We start from the raw sequence: 26,662 nt of genomic DNA, 5'->3' as shown, positions 1-26,662 counted from the left end.
ATCTCCTAAATATAGATTTGTTCACAAATGTTCAAACTAACATAATTTGTTCCAGGAGCTTAGAAGTGTTGGAGCTGCATTATTTGGGGGAAAAATAAGGAACTATTTTTTTCTTAGAGAACACTATATATTTTCATTCTCCTGAATATCCAGATCCTCTGGTATTTCAAATCATAAAGCTAAAATGTCCAAGTACAGCAAAACATGGGGTTGTAGCTTTTACTACACCTCCTCTGTACTGGCGAGTAACACAAGTAAAGCCAAGACTCTTGAAAAAGAGTCCCTCACCTTATTTCTCTGGTCTAATATCCAAGGGGACAGTAAGGGAGAGTCAGATGAGATGGAGGAAGAATGCTTATCTCAGTAGCTCAGTAATGTCTTAGGTTAAAAAAGCCCACACTGGTTGGAGATTCCTTAACAGTCACTGTGATCAAATTAGCTGTCACATCTGTGACAAAAACATGTTCAATAAGACTGCGGGTAGGTTTCCAGTCTTGGCTAGTCTGGATGGAGACAGACATATTCTGGCCTGCTCCAGGAAAAGAAGCAGAATCTCTGTCAGAATCAGAGCTGGTTTCCTCTTCTCCGGTGCTCACTTCTGACATTCCTGACGTCTTTTCTTTTGTGGGACATCCCTCCTGTGCACATGTGGTTTTATTCTTGGTTGCCACACCTCTCTCACTAATAGCTGCTCTTTGTGCTGGTTTCTCACCTTTGCAAGGATCTGCATCCATTAAGGCTGCCCCTGTATTTGCAATGTTCTGGCCACTTCCAGGCCCGCCGCCCTTGGTTACGCTTGTCTTTGCCACTAAACTGTTGCCACTGCCTTTGCCAACTGCCCCGCAGCCATGATGAGAAATATTGCTACTGCCAGTGGAGTTGGGGCCATTCTTCACACTTTGCAGATTTAAAGCTTGTAGGTTGAGCTCTTGGTTGCAAGCTGGCTGGCTGCTGGGAGAGCCAGAAGGAACTTTGTTGCCATTGTGCAAGGTCTGACCACCAGCACCATACCCTGTCTTTTGGTCCCCCAATGAATTGCCACTAGGTCTCTTGGTCACTTTGGATCCTTGCACAGTCAACTCCATGTTCCCAGAACCCTTCTGGTTTTTTAGTTTTAAATCCATTCCCAGGCCACTCTTGCAGGACATAGCTGACTTCAGAGTCAGTCGTCCCACTGCAGAGGCATCTGCTGAGCTCTGGTTCTGTGACATCCTACTCATATAATGGACAATGGAGCTTTGCCAGCTGATACCACAATTTGGGCTTCCAACGGTAGTATTCTTCACTATACTGGAGAGGTTATCATTGGAGGATGCTCCAGAACAAAAGCCACCAAATGCACCTTGTGCTTCCTTCATATGGGATTTAAGCATGGCAATGCCGGAACTCTGAGCACTATGCTGTGGCTGCATCTTGCCCATCAATTTGGGTCCCCCTCCCCCTCCCAGCTCCTTTCTGTTTGCTTTAAGCACCTTGGTTAGGTTGACAGTCCTCTTGGCTGCCTTCTGCTCTGGAGGCAGTGGCTTCCGCCCGCGTTTCTTCCTAATAGGGTCCTTATTTTCAGGTTTGGCAACCAAAATCTGGGCTTTCTTCTGAGGCACTGGGTGACTCTCTCTGTTCCGCTGACTTCTCTTTGTCTCAAGGTCACTTTCGTCCTCTTCATCAGAAGAGGAAGTTGAAGAGGAGGTAGAGGAGGAAGAGCTGCTGGATTTGCTCTTGGGGGGTACTTCAGGTTCCTTTAAATACAGCCATAAAGACAAAATAGAATGACAGCAACATTAACATGACCCACTTCTCCAATAAGCATTCTGAGGCTTTATCCTCTTAAATATAATTTAGATAATCAATATTCTGTCTGGACAACAGTTTACTTTTCAAAACTACCAGAATTTGCTTTTGTATTTTGCTTATTGTACTCGAATACGTAAAAGTTTCTTGTTACAGACAGACTTTACCTTCCTAGGTAAAATTAAATTTTGCCAGTGATGAATAAATATTGACTCCAAGTGATATGAAGCAAGCCAGACTGTACGGGAGATTACTAGGCACCACAGCACATGAGACCCAGGTATCTACAAGCAAGCTGGGCTCCCAGACTCTGCCGTAATTTCAACAGGTCCTATAAATCACCATTACTTACAACATTTTTTCTTGGCCTGCCTCTGGGTCGTTTGCCTCTTTTCCGATTCTGCACCTCTTTCTCATGTTCCCTGGGAAGACAGAAAGTTATCCTCTTAATTTTCTTTTATGTTAGAAGATGCCTCATTTTCGTTTTCACACAATTTCACTATAAATTTAACAGGAATTTTGCGATTCATCCATAGACCTAAATCTTTCTCACCACATAGGAATACTGATTACCAGCACAACAAACATTTGCTTGTTTCTTACATAATAAGAGTATGCTGCATTACAAATCACCAGATTTGATTTTACAGAATTTAGTCACTGCTATTCCTTGATCACACTTTAATGGCTCATTCTATTGTAGTGAAGACTAGATTCAGTGAATTCTTCTGTATTCTGCTGAAATGTTTTGTCCCTCCCTCCTGGTTCCTTGTGTACAGAAATCATTTATTCTGGTTTATTACAAAGTTTATTCCTAGTACGAATGGCACAACTTCAAATGTATTGATGATATTATTCTCTCTAGAGAAACTCTTAAAATACTAACTATAAAAAACTGAGAGCCACTTTTTACCCAGTAAAACAGCTGACTGTGTTTAATTTTTATTTGCATTTTGTACATTTTCAAACACTGATTTATGTATACAGCAGCTATAAATAAAAAAAATGTATTACATATCAAATATACATGCAACAATATACACAGAAAGATCCAGTCAAAAGTAATGGTTTTTCTACTAAGATGCAAAACAAAACAAAAAAACAAAAACAAACCCCCCACAAACCCCCTACCCTATTAAAATAATTTAATGTGGAAAATTGCTATGGAAGTCCAATAATTACACTGGATTTCAAAAGATGAATCTTTCCAGACAGGAAAATCCAATCTATCCAGAATATTTGGGGTTATCCAAAACCATATTAGAAGCTGCATCCCTGCAGCAAGCCATGAAAGACAGCCAAGTCCAGAGGTCACAGCAGAATTAAATGGTATCAAAGAAATGGTAAGATTGCTTCCTTGAGAAAATGGGAGTGTTGTCCCAAAGTCAAAATATGCTTGCATAAGGCAATGGATTCACTGGATTACAAAGAAGCTAAATAATTATTAAGGAAGGATGAGGAAATGTCAGAGAGGCTTAATGATGCCTTGCATCTGTCTTTACTACAGAGGAAGACTGGATGTACCTGCCAGAAGTTATGCTTTCAAGATAGGAATCTGAGGAACTGAAGAAAATAGTGGTAACAGGAGATGTTCTAGGCTTTACTGATAGTCCAGAGAAGAGCTATCAGAGAGTATTACAGGAATAAAATTTGAAATTGCTGATTTTATAACCAAAAATTGTAAAATACTTTATCCTTAAGTAGCAGAGATTTCAAAGTGGTCAATGCAGTATTGGTATTAAGAAGGGCTGCAGAGAATAAGGTTTGTTAGTTTAATACCTATTTAGAGTAAATCATTAGACAAATTGCTTCAAATATAAATATAAAATTATTGAGCAGATAGAAAGATACTTGTTGAAAAAGTACTTCTTGCAAAAAAAAAAAAAAAGACGTTTTCAATAAGATTTGAGTGAGCAATTGTTCCAGGCACTACAATGTAATTTTGCATGATTTTTTCCCCTAATGTACCATCAAGTCATCTCCAACTCCTAGCACCCACAAAAATTGATTTTCTCCATGATGATCTGTCCCTAACCTGGTCTTTCAGGTGGTCCAACACTGCACCTATAGCCACTGTAACTGAGTCCATCCATTGATGCTGGTCATTCTCTTCTTTTTCCTTCCACCTTTCCTCCCAGTATTAGAGCCTTCTCCAGAGAGGTAGGTCTTTGCATCATGTATCCAAAGTAGGATAATCTGAGCCTGGTCATTTGTGACTCAAGTGAGAACTCCGGGTTGTGTTTGATGGTCCATTGATTTGTCTTCTTGGCTGTCCATGGTATTCTCAGAAATCTTCTCCAACACCATGCATGATGGTGCAGGTTTACAAATAAAACTCCCTAGGATCTGATGAGATTGCATGGTAGTTTAGCATTCTGAAAATCTTTCAAGACTTTTGACTTTTAAAAAGTTATTTGGAGATTCTACAGGCAACATCTAGAGGTGTAGTAAGTGATGAGTATCATATTATTAACTGTGTGTGTTAAGCACACATGTGGATACAGACGATTCAGCAGATATTGTTTACTTGAGCTTTCAAAAGGTGTTTGACAAAGTCCCTTATGAAAGATTATGCAAATACATCAGCTACTGGATGGGTAATCTATGATATGGTAAGTTTGAGAAAAGAATGCTGGACAAGATTGGATTGTTTAGTCTAATCTACTAGAGCTTCCTTACATTGTTAAGGCTAAAGACCCATGGTACCTCCAAGAGCAGGACATTGGCCTTGGGGCGCCAAATGAGGGTGAATCAGTACGCGTTTGCAGGAATCCCAGAAAACAGGATTCAACATCTGCTAGATACATCTAACGTAGACAGAAATTTATACTAATCCTGGGACTGGCCCGAAGGAGCATCTTCTTCTAGTACCCCCCTGTAAGGTTTTTTGATTCCTCAGAGACACCCAACACAATTAACTGCCTTTATATGTTATTAGACCTTTAACAACTGCCTGGTCTCTTCTTGGGCTGCCTTATGCAAACCATTCCAACATTTTTTCCTGGTAAATGGGGATAAATTTTCCTTTGTCTTCAAAGTGATACAGGAAATATTTATTTCGATAATGCCAGAGTTTATTACGACAAACTTAACAGTACAGAAACTTGTATATATTCTTGTTTCAAGTGCTTCTACAAATTATGTATGTGAATTGGTCATATCTTATCACTATAGTTTACTTTTGCAGGTTTATCAGTTTCCCTGAGAATGCCAACATGTTAGTTATTTGACGTTTCTTGATGTCAGTAATATTTTATTACAGAATTATCTGAATTAGCCATTTTCAAGCAGAATCTTCCAAGTTATTAATGAAATAGAATCTCCAGTTTGTTAAGAACAATTTTACTTTGTTTTTGGTTCATGAACTTCCTCAGTTCTTCAGCATTTGGGCTAGTTAACTCTTACATTTTTCTTCACTTGCTAACAAACTCCAGCTTCATTGCATCCCTTCTCACAACTCTCTTCTTTCTAACCCTCTGGGTTAATTATCTCCTTTAACTCCTCTGTTCTCTCACCATTTTAAACAGGTTTTCTTTCTCCCAGCTGTCATTCAGCAGAGGCAATTATATCACTCCACCTCTTACACAATTAGCCATTTTTCTCCTATACAAAACGATTACAATACGTTAATAAAACAAATTACTGTATAACCACAACTTACAGGCTAAAATGTCAGCATTTTTCAAATTGGGAAGGAGATGGTTTTTTTAAAAAGAATTAGTCCCTTTTAAATGGTATATAAGCAAGCCTAAAAATTAAAAATGCAAGAACATGAAATTGTTGCTTAAAAAATTATTAGTGCAATATTCTACAGCAGCATCCCCAAAATTGATGCCCACAGATATACTGAGACTGCAGTTGGACTGACCAATAAATAACCATCAAACCACACAGAAGAGATGTAGAAACATTAGTTCTACACTGACTTATTGAGAGTACATGGCAAAAACAAATGTATCACAGTATGAATGCAGACGACCCAACTGATCTACATGACTCACTAGTCCATGTTATTGCTTTACCATTGTTGCTGCAGATCTGGTATACCATCTTTCTTCTAACATGGTACATTATACTCAGTCACTTGCCCCAGAAATCCATAGCTCTTGGTAGTTTTCAAATACTAGGGCTATAGCTAAGAGATACGTTTATGTCTTTAACACAGTGATCAATACTGAGTCAGATTAAAAGAAGTTAATTTCAGCTACAAAGATGGCAACAGGACTTGTCCTGACCAAAAAGGTCTTTGCCCTGTTCCAAACCCTGAACGGAATCTCCAACAGCAAGGCAATTGCAACCAGCCATTTAGAACATTCCTTAGGGTATCCAGTATCTCTGAAGCAGTGTGTTGTTGCATTAGCTTCATTTTCATCTAAGAAACTAATTTCACATTACTTAAAGCAATATGCCACAAGTTTACAAGGCTAGGATCTTGAACACTGTTAAGATTCCAGAAGTTGCATAAATAACCAATGTCAGTATCATTATCTTCCTTCATCTTCCTATGAAAATAAGATTCTGGCTTAGGAGCTCCAAATGATTTCTCCAAAACCTACAACCACTGTAGAGCTTCAGAGATAGCAATGACTTCTGGAGAAAGCAACAAACGCTTGAGTTGAATAAATTGCCAAGAAACACTCCGATAAATCAAACTACATTTACAAAAAGATCTACAAAAGTATTAAAATGACTCCCTCAGAACTGAGTTGATCTAAAGTAATGTTATATGAAAGGATCTACTCAGATAAGGATTTTCTCTCAATGGAGACTTTTCATTGATAAAAGGATCCCAGTATATTTTCCAGAGCTGTACACATTTCAAAAATATTTGGAAGAAGTGCTTTGGACTTCAAGTGAACACAATGGCTTTTAAAGCAGCCTCAATTCTGTCAGGCTTCTACATCATCCTGATGTCACAGCTTTAAGGATTTCCCTCATTAATTGACTTTTAAAACAGTCACCCACCCCCCAATTTCTTATTGAGGAAACCACAAAAAGACAAAACCTGCCTCAGAAATAAAACCAAAACATATAAAAGGCATTCTCAGCATCCAAATAAATTATAGCTGTTGGAGTCTTCTTATTTTGTGGTGGAGCACAAACGTAATTAAAAACCTGATTATGTCAGAAGCTTGAAATTCCTGTATAAATCTAGCCTCGGCTGTGTATGCAATAATCAAAGCATAACCTGTAATCTACAGACCAAGGCAGCTGTTAAAATCTTAGCATTCATATTTATCAAGGAAACAGGTCTATAATTAGAACACATAGTTGAATCCATGCCTGGCTTGGAAATAGCTGTAATATCTATCTCATCAAAACTAAAGGGATACAGATTTATTTGAAAAAGTTTCACTATATAACTCTAGTAAAATAGGAGATTAAAAAATGAGGTAATTTTTGTACCAATCCACTGGAAATCCACTGGAAAATGGGAAGGGCCATAACCTTTCACAGATTTCAAAGATTTCCCAAAGACAAATGGCTTAAGAAAGATTAGGGACTCTCCCCTGAAGTAACTGTGATTGGACAGATCCACATGACCAACTTCCTCTAGTGCAAGTGCCCCCCTACCCCTTAACTAGGTGAAATTAACAAAGGGTTCTGCAATTTTCCACTTTTGGCCCAGTTGACAGAAAAAAAATTGGTACAATTGTGTTTTCTTTTCTTTTTACCAGTCCAGAAGGGTTAAAGCAAGGAAATCCACCAATCAGGAGCCATGGCAAACGACTGAACATCAGGTCAGCACCATGCCAAAGTAGAGGATTGGGTTGAAAGCCAGAAAGGGATTTCTTAAACGGATTTCATTTCTAGCCAATTTAACACGGGAGACATGCAGCTGCAGTATGGAAAAGTCTCACTTTCTGTAAATAAATTTCCTCCACAATTGAGAACAAAATTTTAACAGCTATTGATTAATAGGTCTAGAATGTGTTATTCACTTTCCTGTGTGAAATAGATGGTATAATATTACATTACTTCATTTGCTCAGGTCTAAAGGCCAGTAACTTACAAAATTCTCCCTTTTCCAAATATCATTATCTGGTATAATGTAATAAAGGTTTTTTATTCTATTCTGTTCTGTTCTGTTCTGTTCTATTCTACTCTACTCTCTGTGAGATTTATCTATTTCCTTCAAGAGCTCGAACTGGCATACGTTAGATTTCTTCATCTTATTTTTTCAAATAATTCAGTGAGATAGGTTGGTCTAAGAGAGTGGCCCAAAGTCACATGGTGAGCTTCTGTTCTGAAGGTGGATTAGAACATGCAACTCCCCATGTAATGCATGTCCAACCTTAAACCATTACATCATTCTGGCTCTCACATAAGGAAGGAAAAAAATTATTTTGGAGGCAAAATGCCTGTTCAGTTCATATTTAGCAGAGATCAAAGTTCTATATTGCTCAGATGAAGTGAAGTTATAAGGAGATATTATTTAACTTTCTCTTGTAACGATTTAACTGCGCTAGTTGTTGCTTTGTAAGAAGCATATGTAAGTCTTCAATCCCAAATAAATGCTTTTGCAGTGGCCCATACCAAAGACAGTGATGTAGCCAAATCTTGGTTAATACAGAAAAAACCTATACCATTTTCTGGTCCATCTGCTTTAAGAAAACTTTATGTTTTAGCAAAGATACTTTCAAACTGACTCAAAAGATGCATGCAAATTTTTGTCAGATAAGGCTAAAAGTTTCACAGGAACATTTGTAATGGTTGCCTAATCCCAAATACTCAGTCTCACAAGCTCGGGCTTAAAGATAACTGATTTATTAAAGGAATAGTATGCAAATACAGAGAAAGCTGAGAATGAGCAAAAGCGCGCCAAATACAAACTTAAAGCTTTGCCTGTGAGCCAGTCCCGCCCCAATCACCCGTCAGTGCGCACCTCCTCCCAGGTGCTAGGAACCGTTACACACGCCTGGGAAAGTAACCTTGAACAGGAGCGCAAACCCAAACACACATTCCAAGGCTCCAAAACAACGGAGGGCGGAGGAATGGAAAAAGCCTGAAGGGGCGAATGAACACGGGAAAGAAGTTGACATGTGAAACGTTACAATGTTAACAGAACATTGAAATGGGAAACATGACATATCTCCCCCCCCCAAAACAATGCTATGGAGCTGGTTTGTCGGGGTAGGCAGAGTGAAAGCGTGCCACTAGACGAGGCGAATGTACATCAGGGGCAGCCACCCATTCAGGATGAGGGAAATGTTTCCAACGAACGAGGTACTGCAAAGTGGAGCGCTGGCGGCGAGAGTCCAGGACGTCTGTCACCTCGAAGTGTTGCTGGTTATCAATCATGAGAGGAGGTGGTGGAATGGGTTGGGGATGCCAGCGGTCCGACGGCAGGTAGGGCTTGAGTAAACTACAATGGAAAACAGGATGTAAACGTTTGAGGTTGTGGGGCAAATCAAGTTTAAAAGTAACAGGGTTAATTTGTGCCACAATAGGAAAAGGACCCACAAACTTAGGGCCAAGTTTCTTGGAAGGTTGTGGTGACTTGATAAATTTGGTTGATAAGTAGACTTTGTCCCCTACAGTAAAAGCAGGTTCAGGTGAGCGCTTTGCATCAGCATGACGTTTGTAAGTGGTTTGGGCATGGAGCAGAGCTTGCTGAATGTTTAGCCATGATTCTTTGAGAGAGTCAGCCCAGTCAGTGAGTGAGGCTGGTAGGGGTTGTGGATGAGGGAGTTCAGGGATTGGGACGAAGTCCCGACCGAAGACAGTTTTAAAGGGAACCTGGCCAGTGCTCTGATGTACGGCATTGTTATAAGCGACTTCTGCAAAAGGGAGTAGGTCGACCCAGTCGTCCTGTTGGTAATTGACAAAAGCTCGCAAATATTGTTCAAGAGTAGAATTAACCGCCTCTGTAGAGCCGTCCGTCTCCGGATGCCACGCGGTGGAGAGGGCTTGCTTGGTGCCCAGTAGTTTTAAAAATGCCCGCCAAAATTGTGACGTAAATTGTGTGCCTCTGTCACTCACCAAACGGGCGGGGATACCGTGAAGGCGGTACACGTGAACGAGGAAGAGGCGTGCCAGCTGTTGCGCGGTGGGGATAGAAGCGCATGGAATGAAATGGGCTTGTTTCGAGAAAAAATCTTTGACCACCCAAATGACGGTCTTTCGTTGACTGGGGGGTAGGTCAATGATAAAGTCCATGGATATGTGTTGCCAGGGGACTGATGGGGTGGCGACAGGTTGAAGGAGACCCTGAGGTTTGCCTGTTTTGCGCTTAGTTGCTGCACAAACAGGGCATGCTGTGACATAGGCTTTAAGGTCTTTAAGCAACGTTGGCCACCAGAATTGCCGCCGAACAAGGTGGAGTGTTTTTAAATAACCGAAATGCCCAGCCAGCTTGTCATCGTGGCAGCGCTGGAGGATTGTTTTTCGCAAAGCATCAGGCACATAGAGACGATCGTTGCGCCAGGCAAAATCGTCGGTGAAAGTTACAATGTTTTGATTTGATTGTAACCAAGTGTCAGTTTTAAGGTGGAGGAGCGACTGTTGTTGCAAATCCGATGGAACTGGCAAGCGCGGCGAGCGGCTGGGAGGCGGGGCGGCTGGAGTTTGCGTTTGATGCGCTCGCGCCTGACTGCGCGTCACCGCTGCCAAACTCAATTGCTTTTCGGTCCAGACCATACCTTGGACCGTTGGCCCTGGGCCAGCATCTTGGGGTCGGCGGGAGAGCGCATCAGCTAAAAAGTTTTTCTTGCCTGGTATGAATTTAAGGGTGAAGTCAAAGCGGCTGAAAAACTCAGCCCAGTGAAGCTGTTTGGGGCTGAGTTTACGACTGGTGGTTAGTGCCTCCAGGTTCTTATGGTCAGTCCAGACTTCAAAAGGGTTTGAAGTCCCTTCCAATAAGTGTCGCCAAGTCTCTAAAGCAGTTTTTACAGCAAAAGCCTCTTTTTCCCAAACATGCCATCGCCTCTCTGTTTCGGTGAACTTGCGGGAGAGGTAAGCACAGGGTTTTAAGGCGCCAGAGTGGTCAGATTGCAGCAGGAGTGCTCCGATTGAGAAATCAGAAGCATCCACTTGTACAACGAATGGTTTGGCAGGGTCTGGATGCTGTAAAATTGGTTCAGTGGTGAAGATTTGTTTGAGCGCTTCGAACGCCTGTTGACAGGTCGGAGTCCATTTAAGGAGCGCTCCTGGGTTTTTTGAACGCCGCGTATCCCCCTGCGCTTTAGTTTTCAACAGTTCAGTGAGGGGGAGGGCGATTTCAGCAAAATTTTAGGCAAATGCCCGATAGAAATTGGCGAATCCAAGGAAACTTTGTAATTGTCTCCTGGTACGGGGAGGCTCCCATGCCACAATAGCTTCCACTTTAGCAGGGTCCATTTCAATGCCCTTAGCGGAAATTCTATATCCTAGATAATCAATTTGTGATTGATGGAAGGCACATTTCGACAGTTTAGCATACAACTCTGCTTTTTTCAATTTAGCCAGCACCTGACGCACCAAGTGAATATGTTCTGACATGGTTTCAGTATAAATCAATACATCATCCAAATACACCAGTACTCCCTTAAATAGGTGGTCATGCAAGACCTCATTGATTAGTTGCATAAAAACCCCAGGCGCCCCCGACAAACCAAAGGGTAAGACTTTGTATTGAAAAGCCCCGAGAGGACAGTTAAACGCCGTTTTCCACTCATCCCCTTCCCTTATGCGAATACGAAAATAGGCTTCTCTCAAATCCAGTTTTGAGAAGATTTTGCCTCTGGCCAGATGTGATAACATATCTTTGATCAGGGGCAAAGGATATTTATTTAATATTGAGACCGCATTGAGCCCGCGAAAATCGGTACAAAGCCTCAATGAGCCATCCTTTTTTGGTCTAAAGAGGACAGGAGCCCCTACCGGGGAGTTAGCAGGTTCAATGAAACCCCTAGCCAGGTTTTTGTCAATGAACTCCCTTAGCGTGGCTAGCTCTTTGGGAGACATGGGGTAGATTTTTGGGTGAGGTAACTTTACATTAGGTAAGAACTCAATGGCACAGTCTGTTTTTCGGTGAGGTGGCAAGCGATCTGCTTCCTTTTCCCCAAACACATCAGCTAGATCCTGATATTGACTGGGTAGTCCCTCAAGAGGTTGAAGTGTTTGTACAGTGGTGTGCGCTACCCCTCCACCCTCCATGTCGTCTAGGAGATCCTTTTCGGGTACTTTGTAAAATCCATCCGCAAAGGTGACAGTTCTATGTAGCCAGTTGATAAAAGGATTTTGTTGTACGAACCAGGGCATACCTAAAATAACCAGAGGGCCCCCCACTGGAGCTACAACAAATGGTAGCTTTTCCCGATGGGAACCCATTTGTAAAGCAACCAGTCCTGTGGAATGAGTGACTGCTTTTCCCCCCGCCATAGTTCCATCCAATTGGGTGAAGATCATAGGTCTTGGCAAAGGGAACGTAGGCAGTTCCAGAGCCGCTACGACATCAGGGTGCATAAGGGAATGGGAGCAGCCCGAGTCAAGCATGGCCCAAACTTCCACAGTTTTGTTGAGCCCAGTTTAACTTTTACAGTCAGTGTAGGGAAGTTCCCACTCACCGAATCGTGGTCACGCCCGGTTTCTTCCACCTGCCCAACGGCGCCCTTCAGGGCAGGTGGTAGCCTTTTCCCGCCCGCTGTTCGAATTGTAATTCCTCTTCCTCTTCCCCGAATGGTAGTTCTGGTGGGTCTAGCTCCGCGATGGCAGCTTTCATTTTCCGCGGCAGGGCAGGCGACTTCACTGAAGGTTTCGCCTGCCGTTCCTCCGGACGACGTCTAGGGCACGAAGTGGCGCGATGCCCTTCTTTTCCACATCTCAGGCATTGACCTTTGGAAAACCGTCGTTCCCTTTCCTCTTCCCAGGATTTTGGTTTAGGGCGGCTGGCAAGTCCAATCGTACGCGCTCCTCTGGCAATTCGGGATTGTCTAAGTTCTTTAGTATGGGCATAGGTCTGCAGGGCGTTCTCCGCGCTGCCCGCTAACTGAATCCATCTGTATAGCGTTTTAGGGTCGTCTCTTCCTAGCGCCCAACGGAGGATTTCTGGTTCTAGCCCTTGCTTGAACATTTCAATTAAAGTTGGCTCGGACCAATCTTCCACCTTCCCTGATAAGGCTTTAAATTCCAGCGCGTAATTGGCAACGGAGAGGGACCCTTGATAGAGTTTCCTCAGGGCGTTTTTTGCTGTCTCTTGGGCTAAAGGGTCTTCGAAGTGCTGTTTAAGTGCCCACAAAAAGTCATCGAAGTCCTCTAACTCGGTTGCCTCGGTTTGGCACAGTTGCACATACCAATCAGCTGCCCTCCCTCTCAGTTTGTTGGCAATAAAATTGATTTTGCCATGTTCCGAACAAAAGCTTCGGCCCCAATCCTCCATATAATGCTTAGCATTGGTAATAAAGAAGGAGAGTGTAGTGGGATCCCCATCAAACTTCACCCCAAACGGTGGGAAGTTTCTTACCGGCTCAGCTGGCTGTGGCGGCTCCGTAAACGTCAGCGTACGCCGAGCCCCCAGGGGTGGCCGATCTCTGGGCAGTCTTGCCTCTCGCCCCCCCAACTTGCGGGACGCTCGGGTCTTGCTCCTTCCCCTGGGTGGCAGGGTGCTGTGTCTTGGGTAAGCCAGCTGTGACGGCTCTTCCTCCCAATCTTCCTGAGTTGGCTCTGCACCCCTGGGGAGATCCTTAAGGATTGTCACTATCAGATTCATTTTAACCTCGATTGCTTTTATACGAGGAGTGACCGGCTCTTCCATAGGTTGGTTGGTTACCACCACCCTCGGTGACAAGGGGATTTCGGGCTCCCAGGATAGTTGTGGGGACCCCCTCCCCGTTGCCCTTTCCACTATGGTTTTGTGTTCACTCCTGAGGCTCTCCTGCATGGATAGCAGCAACTCATCTAATTGAACTTCCCGCATCTCTCGACGTGCTGCTCTTTGCGCTCTCGAAGTTAGAGCGGGCCGGGTCCTTGTCGAATCCTGCTCTTCCTCGCTCCCTTCACTCACGCGAAGCTGTTGGTCGGTCGTCGCTAGCGCTCCCTCTTATCCAACGTTTGGATGGGGCTAGCGGAAGATGATTGAAATGATTCTCAGCTTTATGTAATGGTTGCCTAATCCCAAATACTCAGTCTCACAAGCTCGGGCTTAAAGTTAACTGATTTATTAAAGGAATAGTATGCAAATACAGAGAAAGCTGAGAATGAGCAAAAGCGCGCCAAATACAAACTTAAAGCTTTGCCTGTGAGCCAGTCCCGCCCCAATCACCCGTCAGTGCGCACCCCCTCCCAGGTGCTAGGAACCGTTACACACGCCTGGGAAAGTAACCTTGAACAGGAGCGCAAACCCAAACACACATTCCAAGGCTCCAAAACAACGGAGGGCGGAGGAATGGAAAAAGCCTGAAGGGGTGAATGAACACGGGAAAGAAGTTGACATGTGAAACGTTACAATGTTAACAGAACATTGAAATGGGAAACATGACAACATTGTAGTATCATCAAAGTCACTTGCTTTAAATTTAGATACCAGAAAATGAGGTATCAGGAAAAAATCTAGATGAAATTTCTGTGCATGGGCAAAGGAAGTATATGTCCATGATGAAGGGTTAACAGAATGCCAAATATCCACAGAATTAAAATCAAATATATTATCCAGTAAAATTTTAGTCTAGAAAAACTATTGATCAAAACTGTGATACCTCCCTCACCCACACATTCTTTAAAAATTATTTACCTTTAGGGAGAATATGAGTCTCTTGCAGAAAAGCAGTTTCAGCGCCTACCTTTCAAAAGCTTAATTAACATCAGTTTGTGTTTGACTGGAGGGAAAGACACCTTGGCATTCCATATTATTAAGGGGACTGCATTAAATGTTAATATTAAAAGCTGTGGGCATGACATATTGAAATCTGTATGTTGCAACTGTCAGTAGTAAAACACAATGCATCATATCAGATCTCCTCTACACAGATGGGTAAGGGGAAGAGGGAAGAATAGAAGTTCTACTGATTAAACTTTTAAAGTGTATGCATCTTTTAAAGTTTAAGAAAACAAATTTAGAGAAAAAAAAAGAGCGAGAGAAAACAGGTGGGAGCAGGAGAGAGAGAGAGAGAGACAGCATAGCTGTTTAAGAAACTGCTATTTGTAATCTCTCCCTGTAGCCAAGAACAAACAGCGCACTATAACAACGGAACTCATAATTAGAAAGTAGACATTGCAAAGTCAATACTTTCTCACAATGGAACTTCCATGAAAATAACTGATTGGCCTTTCTCAACTTCTTTCATAATTCCAGTCAAATGGAAATTGGCCCAGAGTGAGGTATCAGGAATCCAGGGACAGTTTTGTCTTGAAGGAGTTTATCAGCTTTTAGTAAAGATAGTGAAAGAAAATAAGGCCAATTTGTTTCATAACAGATTATTTAAAACCACAATAATATAACTGGAATGTATTCCACAATGTACGTATGGGTCAACAAGTCCAGGAAAAGGCCTTGGTTTTTCTAATGGTATCCAGGAAGCTGTAAAAGTTAAGAAGTCTTCCTGCAGGAAAAGGAGCATCTGTCCTAATGAAGAGAACATAAAGTACAAACTCTGACAGAGAAAAGCATAAGATGATAGTCAAGTAGGCACCAATAATTATAATTTCAGGACAGTATGGCAAAAAGAATAAGGGAGCAAAAATAATTTCTTTAAATATATTCAAAGCAAAGAACCAGCCAGGGAAGCGACTGGGCCGTTAAACAACATATGAGTGAAAGGGATGCTCAGGATGGATATGGAGAATGCAGAGAAACTAAATGAACTATATTTTCTGTTTTTACCACAGAAAATATAGAAGGGAGATCTGACTCTGTGTTGACTTTCATAGGGAGGGAATTGGAACAACTAAAGCAAACTGAGGTATCCACAGAAAATATTCTACAACATTATGAAAGAATGCATAGTAACAGATCATTGGGTCCTGATGATATCTACTCAAGAGTTAGAACTCATATGTGCAATTACTGAACTCCTAGCAAAAATGTAACTTGTTCCCGACACTGGGCTAAGTAGCAGATGTGATACCAATTTTTAAAACGGCATTCATGGAAGATCTGGGAAATTACAGAATGGTTAGCTTAACACCTATTCTGGGAAAACGGGTAAACAGGATAATCAAGTAAAACTACATACCTAGAGGTTTTGCAGAAGGATAATCCGCATGGATTCTCAAAGGCAAATCCTGCCTCTCTAACCTTCTAGAGCTTTTTGAGACTATCAATGGACACATGGCTGAAAGTGACCCTGCCAATTCTGTCAAAGGCTTTTTCAAATACATACATACAGTACATACCCATCATACTATTCTGTTTCATGGTAAGCAACATAATGCAAACTGCAGAAATGGAGCAAGAAGTAATAAAGACAAAGAAATTAAGTTAAAAGAAAAGTTAAGTTCAGCTCAGTCCAGTTTTCACATACACTACTGACTACATCTTTCCATACATTTCTATTCTTGCAAATAATTTTTGCTTCTACCATATCTATATACCACCTTTTGTTCTTTAAACTTCTCATCTCTTTTGTAGGATCTCACTAGCTCCATCCAACCATAAATTTTCTGGTCTATAGCCTTCTCTTGATCTATTCATTCTTTCTTAATATACAGGTAGTCCTTACTTAATGATCATTCATTTAGTGACAGTTCAGACTTACAATGGTGCTGGAAAAAACCAACTTACAACTAGTGTTCACACCTACGACCGTCACAGTGTCCCTGCGGTCACGTGATCATGATTTGGATGCTTGGCAGCAGGTTCTCATTTATGACCATTGCAGCATCACGTGGTTACGTGATCACTATTTTTGATGTTCCTGGTCAGCTTTTAGCAAGCAAAATCAAAGGGGAACCACATGATTCGCTTAACAGCCATGTGGTTTGCTTAATGATGCAGTGATTCGCTGAATGACTGCTGCAAAAAAGGCCATAACATTAGGTTGGATTCACTTAATGACCACTTCGCTTAGCAACTGAAATGACAGTCTCAATTGTGGTCAGTAAGCGAGGACTACCTGTATTTGTTTTAAGTGACGCAATCCTTATTCATTTTCTTTGTATAACCAAACCATCAACATATTTCTTTACTAATAATTTTCTATTCAATCCACATTAATTCAGCACCCGGTTCATGCTTAACCCTATATTTTCTTTTAGCACACACACTTCTTAAGTGATCCCTTCTCACTGCATTCAATGTACTTTGTTTCTTCTAAGATACCCAATAATAAAATGGAAAGTTTGACAACATTCTTTGCAAGTCTTTTTCTCTCCATACACATATCTTTCTCTCGTCCTTTTTTTTATAGCACTCTTATATATATTTTTCTTATCCACAGCCTCTTCCATTTCATCATTCCACCAAGCATTTTTTTCATGCATGAATGTGGCACTCCATCTTAATTCATTTTATAGCATCCACATCTTCTTTCTTGGTATCTACTTTCCATTCATTCTGTTGGGAGGCTTGTAGTTATATATTTGTATGCATATGTTTAAATACTTAGGTTAAACTGCTTATTTAAAGCCAACAGTTCTCTTTCAAAGCAGATATTCACCAAGCAATCACCATTCACATTCACATTTTATTTATTTATTATTTAAATTTATATCACCGCCATCTCCCCCAATGGGGGGCTCTTGGACTCTTTTTTTGTACAGTCATCTTGTTTCCATTCCTATCCATTCATGTCAGAATATTTTCCCACCTGGACTGCATTCATTCAGAATGTCAGTTTCTCCTTGAACGCATCCCATGTTTCTGCATTTTCACCATTTACTACAGTGTAGCTTGAAACTATTACCAACATATGGATTCCTACTTTCATACACATCCACAGTAATGTAGATAAGACCAATTTATACTTTCTGACACACATTTTAGCCCTTTCATTCATAATGAAACCTACACCTGCTTGTATTCATATTAACTCTACTTCAGAAGATCCAGGCTTTATTCAGATCAATTACATCCTTTCTTTTACTTTCATAATTCTTTTTCTTTCATTTCATTAATTCACAATCTTTATTATTTACTCCTCTGACTTTCCAAGCCACAGTGTTACAAATGCCATGGTCATCACAAGATGGATCCATAATTATTGTCTTCCATTGCCCAACATGGCTTTGATCAACTGAGGCTTTCACATAATGTTTTGTAATAGAATTATAAGGTTGTACCTGTGCCACATGCAGCATTCCCTGCTAATGGTAAGTACAGTACCGGTCGCTTTGGCACATTTTGGCCAGAATGCCCAACTGCAACCAAAGCCCCATTTTACCACAAGCATACCTGCTGTTCTGCACAAGCTAGAATCAGAACAACATATACTGACACTTCCTTAGGAATCTCAGCATGTGAGAAATCAAGTACATTTTGTTTATCAAAGACTTTTGAGCAAATGAAGCAGTCATGAGATAAGATTATTTGTCTTATTTTCTACTAATCGAAGGATGAAACATTATGTTATTCTTTGGCTTAGATTTTATATTTTACAATAATATTTTATATCTGATTGGAATATGGCATTATATGGTATTTTTTGTAAATAGTGACTATAAATTTAATATATAAGAATTTGTTTTTTCCTTTTCTCACTTTTGTTGCTTTTTCTTGTTGTTTAATCATTTTTATTTTTATGGGTTGTTTAATTTTGTTATTGTTGTACATTTTGGTACTTTGCTTATATTCTGTATTCTTTTAAAATACAGAATTTAAAAAGATGACTTCTCTTTTATAGATTGCCACGTGTTTAAAAATCAGAAAGCAATGAGGAAGAATAAACTGACAATTTTCAGTGGAGGGAAGAGGTAAAGTCTCTCAAGCATCTGTGTTGGGAAGTTTTTTAAACTTCCTAAAAAATTATCTTAACTTAGGGATTAGCAGTGAGCTGGCAAAGTTTGCAAATGATATCAAACTACAGGTAATTTTTCTTTAGTGACTGTTCACAGTTATGATGATGAAAAAAATAACTTTATGACCAATCTCACATTTACGACCTTCACAGATTTGCAAAGCAAAGGAAAGCTGAAGTAAGATAATAAGCAGAGCTACAGTTTCACTTAGCAATTACTTCGTTTAATAACCGAGTTGCCAGTCCCAATTGTGGTCGCTAAATGAGTACCACCTGTATTCAGGGTAGTCGAAACCATCATGAAGAGCTCGAGTAAATGGCCACTCAAATTATCTATGTTGAGTTTAAGTAAGTGTAAAGGGATGCATACCCTTTTACTTTAAATAGATGCCGATAAGGACTGAGTTGTTTATAACTAACAAAGGGAAAAAAATGGGGCCACAGCAGATAGCTGAACAAAGATGTTGACTCAGCATGTGGCCATTGTAAAAAATGGCCAGTTCTATGCTAGGGATCATCAGGGGAGGGACCAAAAATAAAACCACCAACATTGTAAAGTCCTTATGCAAATGTATGGCACACCCATATCTGGATTAACCATGGAAGAGGGCAACCAAAATTATCAAATATATTGCTTTGTATTTCATATATACATCATAAATACCATATATCATATATCATATATCTGGACTTGTGAAGTACATTTCTTTCCCTCATTTACAATATTTTTATCACTTTTCATTTAGAAAATATCAAAGTGGTTTCTATGAAATAAAAACAACAGTTTTTTTTTTAAAGCCCAATGAAATAAACAATTTAAACAACTCAAGGCAGCTAATAAAATCAAGGGGCATTCTGTCCGAGAAGTGAGTTTTTGATTTCTGGCAAAATCAACTTCATAGTGCAAACCTCCTTAAAGAATGATTATTTACTTGATACTATGTATTAGTTATTGCATCAAATATATCATCTTTATTTTCACACATCTGGTCAAGGAAGGTGTTATGTCCTTGTAATATAGAATCCAAAATTTCTATCTTTGCATCAATGGAGCTCTTGTATGCAGGAACTACACCATCACTCCTCTGGCCAAATGGCTCCTGTATGTAAGGCACATTAAGCCCCAGAGAGCAGAAGAAACATCCGTAACTAGCAAGTACAATAATGGCAGGAAAACAACACATTTGCAACAATTTCAAACCGTGTACTGCTGATGCTATATGCCAGCCACACAGAGGGAGCCAGTGAGCTCATGCAACATCCAGCACATCTGCATCTCTCAGAAAAGTTCCACAGGGGCAATGGCAACTCCCCTCAGTACCCCTGCCCTACGCTTGTCAGCAGTAACCTTGTTCTTTCAATTCCTCAGATATTTTTACAGAAATCACATGCTCCTCTGTCAGCTCTGAAGCATAACATACAAAGGGAAGGAAGGAAAGCTCATAATACACAACCTTCCCCCCCAACAGGGAGTCTGAACAGACTACGGATAATGCATCTTAGCATGAGGGAGGCCCAACTACACAAGAAATGGCCTAGCAACTATTCCCACACACACAAAACAGGAAGAGTCATAAACTGCTAGCAGCACCCTCCAGTGGCTCATTGCATAGGGCTGAACAAAAGATTTTTAAGTTCTACAGGGGAAGTGGTGGGAAAATATAGCCACTTATCTTTTTGACACCTGGGGAGAAAAGGTCAGGACAAAAGAGAGAAAACATCTGAGTACCATATGCTAGAAATGCCACAGAGCTGGTTAGCTAATTACTACACCAAAACAACTAACAGATCTATAAGGAGTGATCTCTTTTTCCCTCAAACTTTAAGTACCAATCACAGGCAGCAAGAGCAAAAAGAACCCTAACCTGGCAGAAAAGATGTTTTATACTACACATAGAAGAGAGGAAGTCCCTACTCAAGGACACGGCATAACAAAGTGAAACATTGCATCAACACATTGATTGCCCCTTGTATGAGGCTATCCTTCGTTCTGCAGCCTCTGCCATCCTTGACTAGACCAACCTTTCACTCCTGTGTATCTCATGGTATCCCTGATGACTCTCTACTAACTGATTTAGGCATCCATCCCACCAGTGCATGCAGAAAAGGTTTCCCTTAGCACGCAGATGAGTGCACTTATCAAGTAGAGCGGATTGCTAGTCTTGAGTCTACCAAACTCCCTGCTGTCTCTTGTTCCATCCTGAGACTAGACAAAGGCAGGTCTTTATTATGGCAAACTTCTTCAACCTGATGCTCTTCAAGCATGTAGGCCTACAACTCTCAATATCCTCAGCTAAAACGTCTACGGAAAAAGAAGTCTTAGTCCCTATTCCACTGTAACAAAATACAAACAATACATAGGACAATGTCGGAGCTTTTATTGAATGGTCTCTTTGGGATGGAGCTGCCTCAGAAGAAACAAAGAGAAGAGTCTTGAGCGTTGGAAACAGTGGCTTAACGGACAGTAGGGCAGCAAGTTGTATGTCTGTCTGCTCTGAAGGTATGTGAATCTGCCCGGAGAAGCTGGTCAATACCTCACTGAAGAACAGCTGGGGAAATCCTGGGTTTTGCTGATAGTCAAAGGTCACAATCTTCTGATCTTGGTCTTCAACCTGTACCTGCAGGACAGCAAGGGGAAAACACAGGAAGTGGAACTAGCAACAGACAGCTGGAGCCCATAGCCCCTTAATCTGGATGTACACTAGGTATTTGTGTAAGAGTGAATGATATCATTCATTAGACAATACTCATGCACTTCCCAGTGTTGCACCCTCTCTGGCAACAAGGAGATTCTAAAGTCTTTGTGAGTATATTTCACCCTGCAGGATGTAGTGAGAGACTGTGGGCACTGTTCAGCATATAGAAGCTGTAATTTTGCAAAGTAAAGGTGCTCACGGGCAGCAGTTGTAATGGAGTGCCTGATCTTTGCCAATTGAAGGACTCCCTTGGTGTTTAGGAATGAGGACTTCTACTGCTGAGTAGGGGAAGTGCTAAAACAACACAGACCATGCAGGATGTGTTTTATATATATGGTAAAGGAGTTCAGAAGAGAGATGGGAGAGAGATGCAGCTTAACATATGTTCCTCATTTCCATGCTTACCTGTGTACAATGCTCTGTCTGGTACTTCAACTTGGAAATAGGATTTGGTGCTGGACATGTGTGTCTGGAATCCCAAGATAAGTACCTGTTGAGGGTTCTAGGCAAAAATTGGTTAGCAGTAAGTCACCATATGCGTGGCAGGCTGTTTTGTGGACCAAGCTTCCTTGTTACGCAGAATGTCTTTTCTCCGTATGTTCCCATCATTCTTCTGTTGAGCTCCATTTGCATAATGTCATAATGTAACTACCCCATGCTGCACACTTGTTCTGAGACATGATCTCTGTCTCAGCCTGATACATTAATGATATGCTTGTGAACTGAGCTACACATGCTAAACACTGGCATATTGATATTAATGAGGCAGTTGTCAACACTGTGATAGCAATTTCTGATTTTTAACTCTCCCACTGAAGTCAATGAAAGGGAAATTTCCTGCACCAGGTTTTGGACTGACTGGTAGAAAACCTTATCCTAGAACAGAATGTGCCCATCAACTGAAGAGAGACAGTACCCAGCCTAAGTGTTCCCCTCCCCCATCCTGTCTACATGGATATCTATGATGACAATGTTCTACTAACATTCTACGTGTAATATATCTACCATTCCTTTGGTACAACAGATCCTAAAGTCCCTTACCTCATTATTATTACTTTTGAGTGCTTCATCTGTAAATACTCAGGAAGCACAACTCATTTGAACTGTCTTCAGTGAGTTATAAGAATTGCACAGATTAAGGAACAAAAACAGAGAGAACAACAATTGCAATTTTGGGAAAATATATAAATTTGTAAAGTTTGAAATATTTTTATTTAGTTGTCCCTTGTGATGCTATTTTCCTTTGATGTTTGGTTGATACATTATTTTTTATAACATTATGAAGTTATAGTAATATTGCACAGGGTAAGGACAATTAAATACCCCAACTAGATTCTTTAGTCCAATAGTGGCGATACTCATAAGAAAGCATAAATAGGTAATCAACAGCAATATCTATCTATTAAAGAGACATAGCTTTTGAAAATGGAGATTCAGTTTCTTGCTGACATTTATTAATAGACCCATCTTTGATTTATTTATCTAATATTTTAAATTCCAGGCCTGGTAGACACATCTCATGCAAATAATTTTATAGTTATACAAAGTTTGTCCTACATTCCATTGCCTCTTGCTCTCGTGAACCCCATTTAAAGAATGATTTCTCAGTTTTTATGCATTTGCTTTTTAGCATTTATATATCACACAGTAGCCAAGTTATTTCTAAAATTCATATAAATATATTTCATGTCTTTTTTAGCAATCTTTCTTCCAGGACTAAACAACTGGAGTTAAAATTTAGATAAATAATGTAGGGGACACAAAGGACAGGATCAAACCCACAAAACGTTACAGGAGGCAGAAGTTGTGCTTTTCACTGTGGAAACAGCACACAGCTGGGAAGGAGGCATGGTCCAATCTATAAATCTTCTAAAGGTGTCACTCCCACAGGAAATTAGTTTCATGTTTTTCCAAAAATATGTGCAGGAAACAAGAGCTGTAAGAAGTCTGAAAGCTGCTCAGACCTGCAGTTAACCACTGAACCACACCGGTTCAGAATTTTGGTAGAAGGATGCAGCAATGTACATTTTTCTTAGAGTTTTATTCCATAATGTAATAAAGCATTGCAAATGGTAACTATCAGCATATTTATTTATTTTAAATTTAGACCACCTGACTCTGGCTGTTTACATTTTTAAAAGTAAAGAACAATTAAAAACAAAAGAGAAAGTTCATGAATGTTCAGAAGGAATAAATACAACACCCCAGGAGAAACGAACTGGGGCTCAGTAGCTACCTACCCTCAGGCCTGGGAGTAAAGCCAAGTTTCCAAAGGCTTTTGAAGATGCTAGGGTGAGCCATAGATATCTCTGGGGGGATGCTGTTCCAGGGCCAATGGACAAACCTACTGCTTATCTTGTGTAGCACAACAAAGCAGGAGACCAAAACTGCCAGTCTAAAAATAGATCTGTTCACTTTTGCCAATTCCTTTGACATACTTCTCTTCTATGACAGTTGCTTTAGCTTTCCATTGTTTTCCAATTATTGTGCATGTTTGTTATCAGACTTTGTAGTCGGAGAACATGCCGCTTAGAATCTTCACAAGCTTGACTAATTTCGACCATTTTTTAAATTTCTCAATGTCCATGCAGTTTGGACCAGCACCTACGCAACTACTACATGCTAACAGAGTTAAAAGGGAAATTCTTGCCTTCACCCTGGGCACAATTCTATCTCTAGCATCCTTCCTTTCAACATCAAACACCACTTCTTTTGTGTGCCAGCTATTTTAGCTTAACATTACTTTCCTAATATCATGCATCTTCAATAGTTCCCAGTATCAGTGGTACCTGCATGGGAGCAAGATGGGCAAGGAAGTGGACATGATCCAAGCCACACCCCCTTTGTATGTACACATGTCATCAATGCACATAGAAAGGGATGGGGCTTAGATTGTGATGCCTTGTCCACCAACTTGCCCCTTCTGACCCTCCCTCACAGATATTACTGCTTAATATTATGCATATTTTTGTACATTGTATTCAGAGAACACACCACTTAGTATCTTCTTTTCTGACCAGTGACAATTTTTATACTTTCTCAATGTCCATAAAACTTACACCAGGCCAAGGCAAGCTGCTGGCAGCTGTCTTAAGCAGCGACTTAGCTATAGCACCCCTCTTTCCAGCACCCTGTGAGACAGACCTAAATCCTCTCCACCTCATTGCTACGTAGCAGCCATTTTTTGTTTCATAACAGCGTGGATAGTTTATCAGTGTACAGAATGAAGTCTACAGAGTAACCCCTATGTGGAATGCAGAAGCAGAGAAGAGATGAAACAGGATTAAGCCCTGTCTGAAAGTACCACAGATTAATTTTACATCTGAGCCATCTTTATTAACCAGGCCCTTAAAACTGTATTTAGGTATCAAGGAAAAACAGGCCAATGGACTGCAATTTGGGGGAACAATGAACTACTCTGTATTCTGTTTCCACAATCCCAGCTGGTCTGCCTAGAGGAGCCCTCCTCCCACCTCTCAGCAAGGTTGGTGGCCTACTCACTTCTTCTGGAAGGCCAGGAGAAGTCTGGGATCAAGAATATTCTCTTCGGGTTCCCAGCTGTTGTGCCTAGAAAAGAGGAACAGATCACTCACTACAATGTACTCTGCTTTCTTGCAACATACAGCTAACAAATGCAGGGTATTGTTTATTGTAGGGCTGCATTTTGAGGCACAGCATATCTGAGGCACAGCATACACTATTTCAGCTCTCCTCAAGCCGCTGTCTTCCAGATTTGTTGGGCTACTACAACTCCCATAACCCCCAACCTGAGAAGCACTAGTGGCATGGTGTCTAGGAATAATGAGAGCTGCAATTTAATCCATCTAGAGGGCATCAGAGGGGAAGGTTGGGATGAAAGTAATAGTTAATTAAAGACTGCCTTTGCCAGGAGGACTGGCTGAATAAAAATAAACACTAGTTTCATTCTTGGATGAAATTTAAATTTTTGCAGTGTCGGAACAGCAGCTCATGAAGTGGGTGAAAATTTAGTGCCTTATGACAGGACACGTTCAATTTGCTTAATGGAAAAGGCATGGAAGGCAATCAGAAAAAGGAGCACACTGAGATGCATTATGGATAACTTGAGCACGTGTGTGGGGAGGGGGCTGGGGAGTAAGATGAGAAGTCAAGCAAAAAAAGGATAAAAACAGAGGGAAGTCTGGTTTGCAAGAGCAGCTGGCAGGAGGGGTAAACCGAGAAGCTCCTCTCTAAGTCTGACAACCCTTTCCCCTTCTTCTGCAAGGGGGGTAGGGGTGGAGGACACCCACCACATGCATCAGTTGGAAATTCGGGGTTCAGAAGCGAATCAACGGACAGCAAAGGAAGCGTTTGCAGTTTCTGCTGTGGAGCCTTTATGCTTCTACGGAACTGTATCCCCCACCCCCACCGCGTGTATCCCTGTTAAAACCAGGGAGGTGAAGGCGGCCTACAGGTTAGAAGTTCGTTTAGCAGAAGCGGCAAAGCAACATGCAACACATGGAAGCGAAGCAAATCAAACCAGGGAGTTCACCGAAAGCCGACGCCGGGAGAGCGGCCCAAGAAAGAAACGGCCCCAATTAACTAATTACTACTAAACAAAAGAACGTCCGACGGGAGGAAACGTTATCCCCTCCTCCCCCACACTACCCGGGAGGAGGGAAGAGTAAAAACACCCGCAACAAATGAAGTAACTTCTAAGCGCTCGCAAGTCCACCCGAGGTTGCGGGCGTCCCCTCAGTCCCGGGATTTCTGCCTCCCCACTTCAGCTAGGGTTTTGCAGCCCCGCCGCCCGCGTCTTGTTTTCTTCCAAGTCCCCGCTCGCCTGGGCCCAGCATCCCCGAGCCCTCAAGCCCCGCCCTGGAGCCCCTCAGCTCAACGGCTGGCTGGCGCTCAGCTGCTCGCTTCATTGTCCGACTCACTTGGAAGACCAGCCTCTCCACTTCACCAAATACTCCAGCTTGCCCTGTGAGGAGAGGGAAGAAGAAAGAGGCGCGTTAGCGGGAGCCGAGGCGGCGGGCGACGGCGTTGCTGCTATTGCCCACCGCCTCGCTGCCTCGCCGCCCACCTTGCGAAGCCGCTTGCTGAGGATGCACTCGGCAGCGAAGACTTGCTCTCCCACGCTGCTCAGCTCCTCCATGGCGCCGACTGGCTCCGCTCGGCTCCCTCCTCTTCGGCCGCCTCCTTCGCCTCTTCCGCCGCCTCTGACTTGCTCTTAGCGGAGCCAGCGTTGTGCCTGAACGCGGCGAGAGTCCGCGGGAGCGCGCGCTCCCTCTCACCCGCCGCCGTCACCCCAGTTTCGGCGGCAACGCGCGCACCCCCGACGCCCCGAGC

General features: G+C 41.7%; 1 protein-coding gene across 1 annotated transcript; it reads right to left on the bottom strand.

Moving 5' to 3' along the window:
* Positions 1-307: 307 nt before the first annotated feature.
* CBX2 (chromobox 2) lies at positions 308-26,662 on the bottom strand. Its single transcript, XM_063293360.1, has 5 exons — positions 26,397-26,662; positions 26,251-26,294; positions 24,854-24,919; positions 2,141-2,210; positions 308-1,736 (listed from the first exon to the last, which is right to left on the bottom strand). The coding sequence occupies exons 1-5, from the start codon at positions 26,466-26,468 to the stop codon at positions 369-371; spliced, it is 1,620 nt and encodes a 539-aa protein (XP_063149430.1). The 5' UTR covers positions 26,469-26,662; the 3' UTR covers positions 308-368.

The sequence above is a fragment of the Candoia aspera genome, chromosome 2, assembly GCF_035149785.1.
Source record: "Candoia aspera isolate rCanAsp1 chromosome 2, rCanAsp1.hap2, whole genome shotgun sequence".
Taxonomy (NCBI): domain Eukaryota; kingdom Metazoa; phylum Chordata; class Lepidosauria; order Squamata; family Boidae; genus Candoia; species Candoia aspera.
Note: the sequence above shows the minus strand (reverse complement) of the source record. Positions and strands in the feature narration are given on the sequence as shown.

Excerpts from the sequence above, each read along its gene's own strand:
- CBX2 (XM_063293360.1), bottom strand. The coding sequence starts at position 26,468 with ATGGAGGAGCTGAGCAGCGTGGGAGAGCAAGTCTTCGCTGCCGAGTGC. Across the intron at positions 26,295-26,396 it reads TCAGCAAGCGGCTTCGCAAG|GGCAAGCTGGAGTATTTGGT; the intron begins GTGGGCGGCGAG and ends CTCTCCTCACAG. Across the intron at positions 1,737-2,140 it reads GCAGGCCAAGAAAAAATGTT|GAACCTGAAGTACCCCCCAA; the intron begins GTAAGTAATGGT and ends CTGTATTTAAAG.